Raw genomic sequence first — 12733 nt, 5'->3', positions numbered from 1 at the left:
ATCCTTCTCGAGACTCAAAAGACAACTCCTGGAGCAGTTCTGTGGCACCCCTACAGCTTATCTTCTCTTTGCTGAAATAATTCCTTGAAATTCCTCCCATGATCCCCAGTGAAATTTTTCACCAAGGTGTGGTATTTCTAAATGGAATGAGCAATCATTGGAAGCACTGGGAGATGAGGAACCAGAGACATATTGGTGAGGTGGCGTGTGAGATGACCTTTCAGTTCATCAGCGATGAAACGAGGTTGCTGAACCCGAAATGATTCAGAGTGTCTAAACTGACAGGCGAGGGCATGGCCGCAGCCGAGCGTCAGCCTGCTGCCCGGCCTCCATAGGCATCTCTCATGATTTATTGTGAAATTGCCAGGGACTCAATGTGGCGTGCAGGTGAATGAGTTTTGCTAATAAGAGAAGCATTTCTGCTCCACAGAGCTCTTTTTCTGTCTGAGTGAGCGTGTATGAAATCACTGTGCTCTCCCAGTACCACACGCTCTGGTGGAGGCGGCTGGCTCATCAGTCTATGGCTTATCTGATGTTTTAGGTGGGTGGAGAGGTTGTGAGTGAGGAGAGAAAGGAGGAAAAAAGGCATCAATATTGAGTTCTTGAAGGTACCTATGTTGTTAAACATTCAGATTGAGTGTATGTTGTCAGGAAGTGTAATTTGTAGTCGGCCTATGCCTTACTGGCATCATCCTACTCCTAACTACAGTAACACACTGTTACCATAAATATAGTTTCTTGATAGATTTACATTAGAACATAGACTCAGCAAAAAAATGAAAATGTATGCAAGACTAATATATTAATGTGGTTTGTTTGTGGGTTTTGTGGGTTTTGGAGGAGGTGCAGGGAGCAATGGGGTGTGAGATGCATACAGATCAAAGGTTCTGCTGAAATTCTGTGACAAATAAGCTTTTAAAATGTTTTGTTTTTTAGCTTGTTTTCGTGCATTGTACAGCCGAGTATCCAGGCTTCAGAGGAGGACACTTCATCCTGACCACTTTGGTAAATTGCAAGTGAAGAGACTTAGCTTGCCTCCACCTAAGAGCAGTTTCTCCAAATCCTCATCCAAGAAAAATATCATATCATATATCATTTGCACCATACAGAGGGCACAGTCTCCTTTATTTCTTGTTATTTTATTACCCAAGGTTGAGGTTGTTTTCAAATGATAGCAAAGATTCTTCATAAACTGTGAGGATCTAGTGATGCCACTGCCAATGTGCTGCTGCAAAGGTTGAAAAAGGTCAAGTGAACAACAGGATTGTAGAGACCGGCATATGGAGGTGATGTGCAAAGTGAATCCTAAGACTAATATGCTTACCTTCATTACAGTAAGGTCTAGTCCGGAGTCTTAAAAAATGTTTGAGGAGATGTTTACAGCAAGAGGGAGAGAAGAAAAGAAAGAGAGAGAGGGGTCTGCTGTGGATAAGTATAGCAACAGGACAGGCATAGAAGTCATCTGCTTTATTTACTTATGTCAAACAATAATACATAAGAGAGAAGAGGATAAATGAAAACCAAGCATCTACATTAAAATAAAGAAATTTCAGTCCTGAGATTGACAAAAAGCAGGGAACAGACCAAATATCTACTGTGGTCGTTGGGATGGAGGGAGGGGGGACAGTGGCAGTTTCAGCAAATTGAAGATGATGGTTGTGAGGAGATTAGGAGGAGATTGCAGAACTGGAGAGGGGTAGAAGGTAAGCAATCACTGGGATGCTTGGCTGTAGGCACATTCAAAAGTTGAAAACCCCACGACTAAAGGATTTTACAGCTTTTTTTTTTTTTTTCATATTCAGACTCTTATTTCGAAATCTAAGACTCATATATTATCATTTTCAAAAAAGCAAGGTATTCTTTACATTTTTTCATCCTGAGGAGACAAAATCATTTTTTAAACATAAATACAACACTGCAGGGAGAACAATAAGAGAGATGCTTTATAGATTTCCCATTTCCATATATATTATTTTCTCAAGGTTGCGGCACCCTCACACTTTGGCAGCGTTGGTACATTTGAGATCATTCGGGAAAAAACAGCCCTGTTTGTCCACATGAACATTCTGAGAGCCACACAAACAGTAAAGGAAACAGGAAGAAAAAGCAAAATCCCCAGACTTTTATGTTTAGATTGGATACGGCAATAAACGTATCACATAAGCCAGACGAATATTTGGAGGCCATAAGCTTTTTCAGCTGAACATACATAGTTGTGACGCTGAAGAAATAAAACGCTGTAAGCTCTGGGAATTACGAAAAGAGCTCTGGGGCTGTGCCTTTGGAAAAGGATCCTGATATATTTCCTCATCTGTGCTGATTTTTACCTTGTGTGGTATTTAATAAATGCTAAAAACAAAACGGAAATTTTACAGTGCTAACATGTGACCCATCCAGTTTTATTCAGTAGTACTAAAGAGATAACGATGTGCTCTTAGTTTGTGGTAAAACACAGCAACTCTTTTTAACAATATTGTGCAACACAGCTATAAGGCTGGTGGGTTAACTATACAAGCCTCCTCAGGGCCATCAGAATTATTGATTAAAGTATTTTCTTGCTAGGTAGGAGCCAAATGGAGAAGGCTGGCCTCATGACTTTATCTTCTCCAGTAGTAGACGTTAGGGAGGGATGCTGGGAAGGAGTCTGAGATGAGAGCCCCAGGGGCCCAAGGGCAGCCAGGGGACATGACTGAGGTTGACCAAAGCGGTGTGGAGGGGACGTTATCCCCCCCCAGCCGCCCCCCTCTGTCATCTGTAGGTTAGAGAAGCAGCGCCAAGACTCTACAGAGCGAGCAGCTGCCTTTATTTTTTTTCCAACCCTCCCTCCCCTCTGTTTTGAGAGTGAAAGACTGACCCTGCTTTGAACGGGTCCGTCCCCTCTCCTTCCTTCTCAGCAGTATTTAAGGTGCCTAACATGCAACTGGACCTTAGCACTGGGTAAAGGTCTTCATGGACTTATTGGGATTTACTAAGGGATTTTTACAACCAGCATAAGTCAATTCCCTTCCACTTTGCCCTCGGGCCATCCTTGTGAGTGTCTCATTGACCTTGAAAACGTGTTAACAGTCAATAGTCTGTAGCCAAAGAGATAAGTTACAGATCTAAATGTCCTCATTCAGATGGCGCTTGAATGGTGTAACCTGTCATTTCCTGGGAAGCATAATTTAAAATGTTCGTTTCAAGCATAAAAAATGACAAATAAAGAATTCACTTACTAGAATTGAGTATATCGAGGCACAATAAGTCTTTCAGGTAGAAAGGTGATTTCTACAGAGCTTCAATCTAAACGTGAGGCCGCACAGCCAAAGAAGGGAGGCTGATACCAGCACCAGGAACATGGCAATTATCCTGATTACTGATGCTTCGAGGCTTCTCTGACCCCAAAATCCCTCCCTGTATCTCTTGCTTTCTTTTTTTTTTTTGCTGAGATCTGTCACATTGCACAGGGCCCCTCAGCCAGGCAGGGAGCAACCATGTATAATCCAACAGAAAACAAATCCCCTCGATCAAACACAGCCCAGCTTTTAAAACAGGCCTCTGAGCCCAGGCGCCATGGTGCGGTGCGGAGGCCCTCTGAGACGCTGTGGAGGCTGTGATTTAGCAACCCCCCCCCCCCAAACAAACCCTGCTGTCCTCCCCTTCAACACCAGCTAGTCCTAACCTTCAGTTTGTTTAAGCACTGCTGAACCCTGTTGGCCCTGGACAGGGGGAGGGTGGGCTTAGATAATGACATGCCATATGCCACTCTGCCTCTGCAGCTGAGTGAGCCGTGCATGGATCAGCTCAGGCACAAATCTATTTGAAATTTAATTCTATTATCCTAATATGGGCTAAGCATCCATTGTCCAAATCGGGAATTGTGGAATAGACCAGAGTTGCAGGGCTAAGATGCATCCCATCAATAGGCGCTCATTAATGTGTGTAAGGGACCAGGGGACAGACAGTTTGGAGCCTGTACAGTAGAAAAAATGGCCACAAAGTAAAGACACTTGCTATTATGTAAGTATTTAATACCTCCTTATATTTAATAAAACTGCGTGGAAATTGACTTTAACATTTCTGCTAAAAAAAATGAAACATTACATTATTTTGTGTGACATTTTCCACGCTTTGTTCAGTTGAATTTGGCTCCAAATGGCCAGATTCCTCTCAGTACCTAATAGGAAATCCCTTGCTATTTGAAAAGGGTTTGATTTCAGCCCTTTGAGTGAATGAATACTCTCCGCTGGCAGTGTCCAGCAGCCAGGCGTCACCCAATATTCCCATTAGCAGAGAGGCCTGGTGCCTCAGACCTCCACTGGTGGGAAAGGCCAGACACCAGAAACTCCACTGCCTCAAGTGTCTCCTCTTCACTTCGACATCATGTGACAGGGTTTAATGCTTGGATGCAGAAGCCAAACGGAGGGGATTTAGGGACGGGATGTATCTGTAAATCTGTCAAAATATTTCTACAAGACAGAAAATATGCTGGAATCAGACTGTGGCTGGGGTATTAAGCTGTTGAAACAACATGAAAAAAATTTTCGCTGGAATGTTAAGGAGGCTTACTGTGCAAATTTAAGCCAAGGGGCTCGGTATTCTTTCGACTGAAATCTTTGCCAGCCTTCAAAGACAGTAGCGTGTCTACAAACACCATTAGCTCAAAATTTAAGGCTCATAGTTAAGATTAAGCAAGGGTTATCTTAAGGGAAAAACAGGTCTATTTATGGAGTGCAAATGATCAAAGAAACTTTATTTCCTGCTTCTCTCTTTTAAAAACAAATCCATCAAATCTTCTTTTTTTTCAATCATGCTGTCTGTCCTTTGTCTTTGGATGGCCAAAGTGTAAACTTTTAAAAGATGATCACTTTAACATACTCGCTTTTTGCAGTGGCAGAGGTTTTTTTTTTATAGCGACAGCACAGTGAAGGATCTACGTCACCCATCACGCTCCGCTCTGGATCTCACAGAGCTGCTGAAACAAGGGCCCAATTTCCCGCTGACTTCTAGAGGACATACATTTAAAAATAATGACAGACGTCAAAGCCAAGATGTGGCTTTCTGAATATATTCTTAAAGAAATTTATTTTACACCTCAAAACAAAAAAGGATAGGGATTAGGGATGTGGTACATTGGGAATGTATTGACAACTGTAGTTTACATTTTTTGGTGTAAGCTCAGAGAAAAAATGTTAATACAGTCATAATAATTGCACTTCATAAATCTAGACTGATGCCAGTATTTCCCCACAACAAAGCTCCGGTTCTCTCTCCAGTTAATAAATTCAATTTACCATTGAAATTTGACTGACAAAAGAAATGCTAATTTAAGACCAGAGGACTGCTGCACTGATCCAATTTTTCTCTTTCACTTGAATCCCACAAGGCAATAAAACATCGCAGTAATTTAAGTGCAGTACATTCAAGGGAATCTCACAGTCATAATAAATATTTCAATGCTCTGAATCATCAAGTTAAGACTGGCCCGGGCTAAATGCATCCCAACCAGGGGCTAAAATGGACAAGGAAAAGCAGTGAGCCTTGTCTCATTTCATCTGACGCCAGAGGAGAGGGCATGATTGTTTTCATTTCGTTTTTGTTTGCAGGATTAAGGGTGAATAGTACCCCTAAAATAGGACTTCCTTCTTCCCCCACCTGTTTCTGTCATTATGATAACACCTGACAGAAAAAGCGGGATGTAGTACCGTAAGCACAGTTATAAAAGAAGTCTTGTGAGAACTTGATCTCTACTATAGCTCCAGAGAGTATCTAAAGCCTCCAATAAAAGGGAGCAAGATTTGCAAAAGATCTCCTGTACATTACTCAGATATGATGTTTATGGGACTGGTGAATCAGCTTTTTAATCTTGGTGGTAGAAATCTTGCAATGACACAATTTAAAAAAAAAAAAAAAAAAAAAAAGTCTGAGGATTTTGAAGAACACAAACTAAAATGCACACACACGCGCATGCACTCAGCCACATACACGCATAAACATACACGTTAGGTTATGTATATAACCTCCCAATCACATTCTTCATTGTAACATTTCTTTTTCTTGTATTTTTTGTGACATTTTCTTTTTAAATAAGTATTTCAAGATTTATTGTAGATTCCAGTGTTGGTTAGGAAAAAGAGCTCTCAGACAGGTTCTTACAGAACCAAAGCAGCGACTATGCCTCACACCAGGACATAAGAAACTGCACATTAGCTTGAGGAGGAATAATAATTAAATCATAAAAACCAAAGTGGAAAAAAAGAAAAAAAAAAAAAAAAAGAAAAAAAAAAGCATTTCGAGACACTTTTCCCCATAGCAGCCAATGCATATAATATACCTACAAATATATAAAACAACAAAAAATAGGTTCAAGTTTTTCAAGTTTCTTAAATATATCATATCCAAACTACCCAATTCCAAACTTCAAAGTTAACAAGATTCAAGCAGTGCAATTTATGTATCAATTATAACAGCAATAATAACTAATATTGTACTATCCTTTTAATTCAACCTTATGATCCTTGTACATAACACCCGAGTACTGCCTATAATTTTATTCTTCTCATGTATCAGTACATTTGTGTATCTGTGTGTGATCATCCGTCTGTGTGTGTGTGTGTGTGTGTCTGCGTACTGTTTCAGAGTTTTGGATTTTGTGAGCAGCCCTAAACTTTGGCCATTTTAAGACCGTTTCAGTGACAACCTACACAGTAGCTTCATCCTTAGTATTTGTAAGGGGGATATGAGTGGCGTATGCACTTCATGTCAAGCTATGATTCTCATCAAAAAAGTTCAGGCAAGTAAAACAACAACAACAACAGAAAAAAAAAAAACAGAAGGACAAATAAATCAATCCAAAATTCCTATTGGCAAACCACACAATGGAACATCTGGAGAATCTTGAAATCCCTTTTCTCTCCCACTGGCAATCACCACCACCTGTCATATATTTGGGATTCACACAGCCTGCCTTGAAACCACCAAACCTAGGGTCACACAGCACAACAACTGCTCTTCTCTAAGCTCCCACACTGGTTAAAGCAGTGCCACTCTCAACAATTCTGTACCCCCCCCCCCCCAACCCCCCCAAAAAACCCATCTCTGTTCTTTAACTTTGATTTTCTTCACAAATTCACAACTTGATTCTTTTCCTCCTCTTCTTCCTCCTCTATCTGTAAACAGGGAGGCGGATGTGTGCATGCTGGTGGTCTAACAGACGTGGCACAGACACAGTCTCGTAGCCTTTGCCAAGCATCTGCTCCTTGATGCAGGGTGGGTGGATGTCGTTGATCAGGTACTCCAGAGACTGCAAGCTGCTGCTCAGCACAGACGTGTTGCACAAGCTCTTGCTGGGCAGGCTGCAGCACAAACCTCCCCCGCTGTCTATAGCAGGGTGATGATGGTGGTGGTGATAGTGGTGATGGTGGTGGGGGTAGCCCATTTCTCTGTGCCCTGTGACCGGCCCCCCTGTAGAGGTGCCCAAAAGCTCCTGGGGGTTGTAGCAGTCACTGTCAGGTGTCACCAGCACACTGTTCCACGGTGGGGCAAAGTATTGACCCACTGAGAAATTTCCATGCATACCCACACAGTTCAAAGGGGAAGAGCTGACTTTGTCCATCCCGCCTCCTCCGCTGGCACTCGCTGTCAGGTGGTAAGGTCTGGAGGAAGAGGAGGAGACTTGTGCAGCCATAATCCCTCCCCCTGGAACACATGTTTCAGGGGACTTGCTGATGGCGCCCCCTCCTCCGCTGCCTCCGCTGTACATGCGGAGCACAGCCTGTTGCTGCTGCTGCTGTTGTTGTTGTTGTTGTTGTTGTTGCTGTTTCTGCCAGAGGATGTAGTCCATACCGTCTGCGTACACCCCAGTCTTCATTGCCTCTGCATTTTGAGCCGGCAGCCCAGGGCCTGTGTATACCATGTTAGCCTGGGGACCCATTCCTACCACGTAGCCTCCACCTGAGGAGCTAGAAGAGACCCCCATGACAATTGTGCCCTGCTTGGAGGGGCTGGAATTTGTTGGTGCAGTTGCAGCTCCCTGACACACCTGCTGCAGAGCCTGGGCCTGGCAATGCTGGTTGATCTGATAAATGATACTCTGGATGGAGGGGAGGTTGGACTGTGCGGGCAGGGCCAGGCCTCGGCCCCCTGTTACAGGAATCACTGAGCCAGCTACAGTGACGTTAGGGGGAACCGACAGCCCGGGGCCTTCTGGAGGCTTTGAGGGCCCAGTGTGGTATACCATTTGGCCGTGGCCACTGGCTAAAGTGCTACTACTAGGGGGCGGGTATGGGGCAACAGCTATGTGGGCAGGAGAGAGCTTAGTCCGTCTGCCTTCTGAGTTCTTGAGAACACCTTTTGAAGGGAGAAAGGTGGAGGTTGATGATGACGACGATGAGGAAGAGGCCTTGACGATGGCGAGCAGGCCCTGGTAGCCCCCTGTATGGAGATGTGGATAGGGGCTATAGCGCTGTCCTGTGGTGTCATATCCATTCACAGTCCGGTTAAGGTGCTTGTGCTGGGGAACCCTGATGTTAGTGGGGAAGATCTTGATGGAAAGAGGGCTGTTGGCCGTCTTCTGAGCGTAGGCATCAAGTTCTGCCGCAGTGGGGTAGCGGGGGGAGTGTGTAGGCACCACCAGCTCACCTGCAGGACAAAAAGAGACAGAGAAAAGCATGAGTGAAATGAATGGATGAGGTAAAAAGTATAGATATCTGCATGTGTATAAGAGAAGAACACCAGACCAGGGTTTTAATTAGCATAAATATCTGAGGGTCAAACAGATCAATCAGTCAATTGTAATAATCACTACTACAGTATGCAGCAACATTAAAAACCGGCAGCATTACGGTGACTATAGCTGACTGAAAAATGTCAATATTCTACAAGATTAGGTGACTACAACCAGATGTTAATAGCAGACACACTGCAGAACAACCCAAACAGAGTTTGCAAATTGTAAATCAGGACTGACATTCATTTATGTTCCTTCACTCCCCTCCTCCATTTGAGAGCTTTCTTTCCATCTCATTTTCACACCCTCCTGTGGAAGTTCATCCCTAGACAAATGGATCTTTTTAAAAACTCATTCTGTCAAAGCCTGGTACCTTAGGCGCTGTTAAATCAGTGCATTGTGAAATTAATTCGGACTCTCTTTAGCATTGAATTGGGTTAGCCTTGGATACCAGGCAAGGAGGGACGAAGGGGAGGGGATAAAAGCTTGTTTAATTGCAGTGGCACATTTGAGATTTATAAGTGGTATCACTTACTGGGTCTTACCCTTGGCCACAGAATTTCCACATTTATTCAATCCAGGAGTGCGTGGAGAGGCCCTCACAAAAACCAATTAAACATCTATGGGGAATTACTAGCCTGGTTAAGGTGAACTACATCAGAACAGAGCCAAGTCAATAATGCTAGAGTGCTGCTATGTGCAAACTTTGTCAAGGATAACACTGAAAATTGAGTTGGAGATGAACACATGCTGAAAAACGGTAATAGGACAGAAATACATAATTGCCAAGATCATATAATCAAATACACGACACCCAAACTGTTTGCCCTTGTTTAACTATGAAATATTTCAGTGATGAAAGGGTTGCACAAAAATGGCTTAGGTGTGCATGTAATATATATTGTTATTACACGTATTTCTTTTACATGTCTAGAATAACACATGATGGAACAGACAAAAGGCAGGTACAGACTCCAGTCACAAAGACGGTGCTATGAATGCACATGTAAATGCGCTGTGCTGTTTGCCATATGAAACCACTCCAATCCCAAAATTCAATTCAACAGCGAAAGCGGCGAGTGAGAATAGCAATGGCCCTCGTTCAATGAGCCAAGGCTTGGCCATTGTGAATTGAGGTGGCAAACAGGAAAATGGCAATTTCTAAAAACCCCACCATGTGTCATTGTTTGGGGGTTGGGCATGGAGGTGAGGGGCCGCGGTGAGATTGGATTTAAACGACATTATTCAGGCAATTTCATGGCTACTTAGCTCAGTGCAACAAAAAGTGTGGGGGGTTGGGAGAAGAACTCAATTTACAAGCAATATATCAACTGCCACAAATGACTTGCAACCCCTTCAAAAATGACATTTTTATGCAAAAGCTAACAAAACGCACAAAAATTAACTGCCATAACTGTGCCGTCAGCAAATGTCCTGGCGACCTAAGGAGTCTGCAGGGTGCAGACTGTGACTAGGACTCACTCCATTTCCTTTCCGATTGCAAAATCATTTTAAAGAGACTCCACAGCCAAGTAGTCACAATTCTCATTTCTTTGCTCCCATTACAGATAGCATGGGGAGTTCATTTCAACAACCCTATGGGTCTCCAACTGTGAAAATGATTAAATCTACAAGATCCATATCATAAAAGAAATAAATTGGGAATTTAACGGCAGAGGGGAGAGACTGTGAATATCCCAAGCCAAATTTAGTGCAAGACCTATTCTAGTCAGTTTTGTTCATCCTGCACACAGCATGCTTTCTAAATCAGAAACACTATAATTCAAATCATAATCTAAATTTGCAAAAAAAAAAAAAAAAAAGCCTGGCTTTAATGGCTTAGTTTTAATCAGGGTGATTAAAACTCTGCCAGTGAGTATGGGCACAAACCTGGTGCCATCCTAATGGGCTACGCTGAGTGTGCCAGGCCAGCCTATCTGAGATCTAACTAACCTTACTGAGGCAAAGCTCTTCTTCCCTGGTGACAGCAGCGCCATTTGCTTTGATGTTCTGACTTGCAGTGGAAAACTGACAGAAGACTTATTTCATTTGCTCAGAAGAGAAAAACATGCTCATTTCAAAGCACATTGCTGGTCCACATGCAAATGGAATGGCAGCATTTTTTCTGATCTTCTTTACATGAGGGCAAAAAAAACATCTTTGATCATCACATGGTCTAAATGAGGAAAGATACTTGGCTTTCAGGCATATCAAGGGCCTGTGCCCTGCCGCCCCTACAAGCCCCCAGCTGCAATATGCCCATCATTCCACCTAATTACTGCCACATGAGGAAAAAAAACTATAAAAACAGCCAGGAAATTCATTAAAGGGTGGCTAATTCTATTCCTTCTCACTGACTGAGTCCATATTTTCCATGCCTGAGCCTGCATTTCTTCTGAGAGAGAGGAGAAAGCCCTCTCCCTCCGTCTTTTCCCAGCTTGGCCCTTGTTTGTCAATAGGCAGAGCCTTTGGCACACCAACCTGGCATCAAAGGGTTTCACACTTCACAGGCCACAGGGATTAGAGGCCTTTCAGGCCTACAAAACCCATCTCAGCTCCACAAAGGCTTCCGGTTATTAGAACCCACAGGCATAAAGGAAGAAGAGGAGGAGGAGGAGGCAAATGAGCATCTGGATGCTTCTGATTCCAGCTTCCTCTTTAAAAAGTTCCATGGTATAAATTTTATAGCAAAGTTGATTACAGTAAGTATGGCTACAAACCGGGGCGTAATTTCACTCTCATACACACTGTTATACACTGTGGGTGTTTGATGTGCAGGGTCTCCACATCTCTCTCCTCCAGAGCAGTAAGTCTATAAGTGAGGACATGGAGGTTAAAGGAGAGAGTCTCTTTTTTAGGGCTGGCGCTCTGTGACTTATTGGTTTAGGCTGCAGTAGATCATAGCTAAGAGCAGAAGCATACAGATGGTGCATGCTGATAAACACCCTCTGAGGCAGCCAGCACTGCCTCCTTTGTGTGAGCCCTCACCTCCTCATAAGGTAGGGGGTTTCCTGCACCTGTGCACACTCTCCAATGTGGCCGTGCATGCAAACGCAATGCATGAAAACAGAAATAAGGCGTAAACATACACACACACACACACACACACACACACAAACACACACAAACCTGCATCTGCAGTTGTGTGTCTCATTTGCCATCAGTGGAGCATGTTGTTATCCTCTGCTCAGCGCTCTCTCATGAAATGTAGGGCAGGGACAACAACAGGTGCCTGTGCGGGCGACAGCCTGCAATGCCTCCTGGGCTAAATGCTTCACACTCGCTTCATTTCGACATGCGACAGCCTTGTAAGGATTAATTATTTCCCCTGGGGATGGAAGAATATGCTTTTTCCCTTCCTGAGAGCAGGAGGCTATGTGCATTCACAAGCACATGAAATAGCTTATAGTAATGAGCAGGGAAACCTGGGCTAGAACAGCTTTTACAATAAGAAAGAAAAAAACTTTCACATGAAAGGAATGTAAACAAACCAAGCATATGATTGAACTGCATAGGAGATGAGATAAAAGCTCAGGCAAACACATGCATTGGTTCTGAGAGATCACGCGCCAGGGAGCGGAGATGGCAGGGAGGCAATTAATGGGCTGACCTTCGTCCTTAATCACCCAGTGCCTGGCACACAATGCCCATGTGTCAGAGCAGCACATCTCTAAATGCCACCCCTCATTAGCACGATGCACGCAGTGAGAGAGGCTATCTGTGCAGTGTTACACTCTCCAGTGGTCAGACAGAGATAGCAAGGCTGGGATAGGATAACATGGCAGCACAGAGCCGGACTGAGCTGTAGTAGGCCATGATATGATCTAGAAATCCCATTTCACTTGGAGGATGGGCACTCTCCTTTCTCTCAATTTTTGATTGGCATGAAACTCCCCAAGCGCACCGTCCTTGGTGTACTCGGTGCTGTCACTGTGATTGCATGTGTGCTTGTGTGTATGCCTGTGTGTGCGTATGTGTGAGTGTGAGTGTGTGTATCTGTGTGCGTTTCGTGAAGGGGGTACCCAA

The 12733-nt window shown here is 43.6% G+C and overlaps 1 protein-coding gene across 2 annotated transcripts in view; it reads right to left on the bottom strand.

The window, feature by feature from the left end:
* Positions 1-1452: 1452 nt before the first annotated feature.
* Positions 1453-12733, bottom strand: part of fam222aa (family with sequence similarity 222 member Aa) — a 50635-nt gene continuing 39354 nt past the window's right edge. For both annotated transcript variants that reach the window (XM_067609462.1, XM_067609469.1), the window contains one exon: positions 1453-8619. In XM_067609462.1, the coding sequence (XP_067465563.1) occupies positions 7145-8619 (1475 nt within the window). In that variant the 3' untranslated portion in view covers positions 1453-7144. The remainder of the gene's footprint in view (positions 8620-12733) is intronic.

This window comes from Thunnus thynnus, chromosome 2 (assembly GCF_963924715.1).
Source record: "Thunnus thynnus chromosome 2, fThuThy2.1, whole genome shotgun sequence".
In the NCBI taxonomy this organism is placed as follows: domain Eukaryota; kingdom Metazoa; phylum Chordata; class Actinopteri; order Scombriformes; family Scombridae; genus Thunnus; species Thunnus thynnus.
This window is presented reverse-complemented; position numbering and strand designations above follow the sequence as displayed.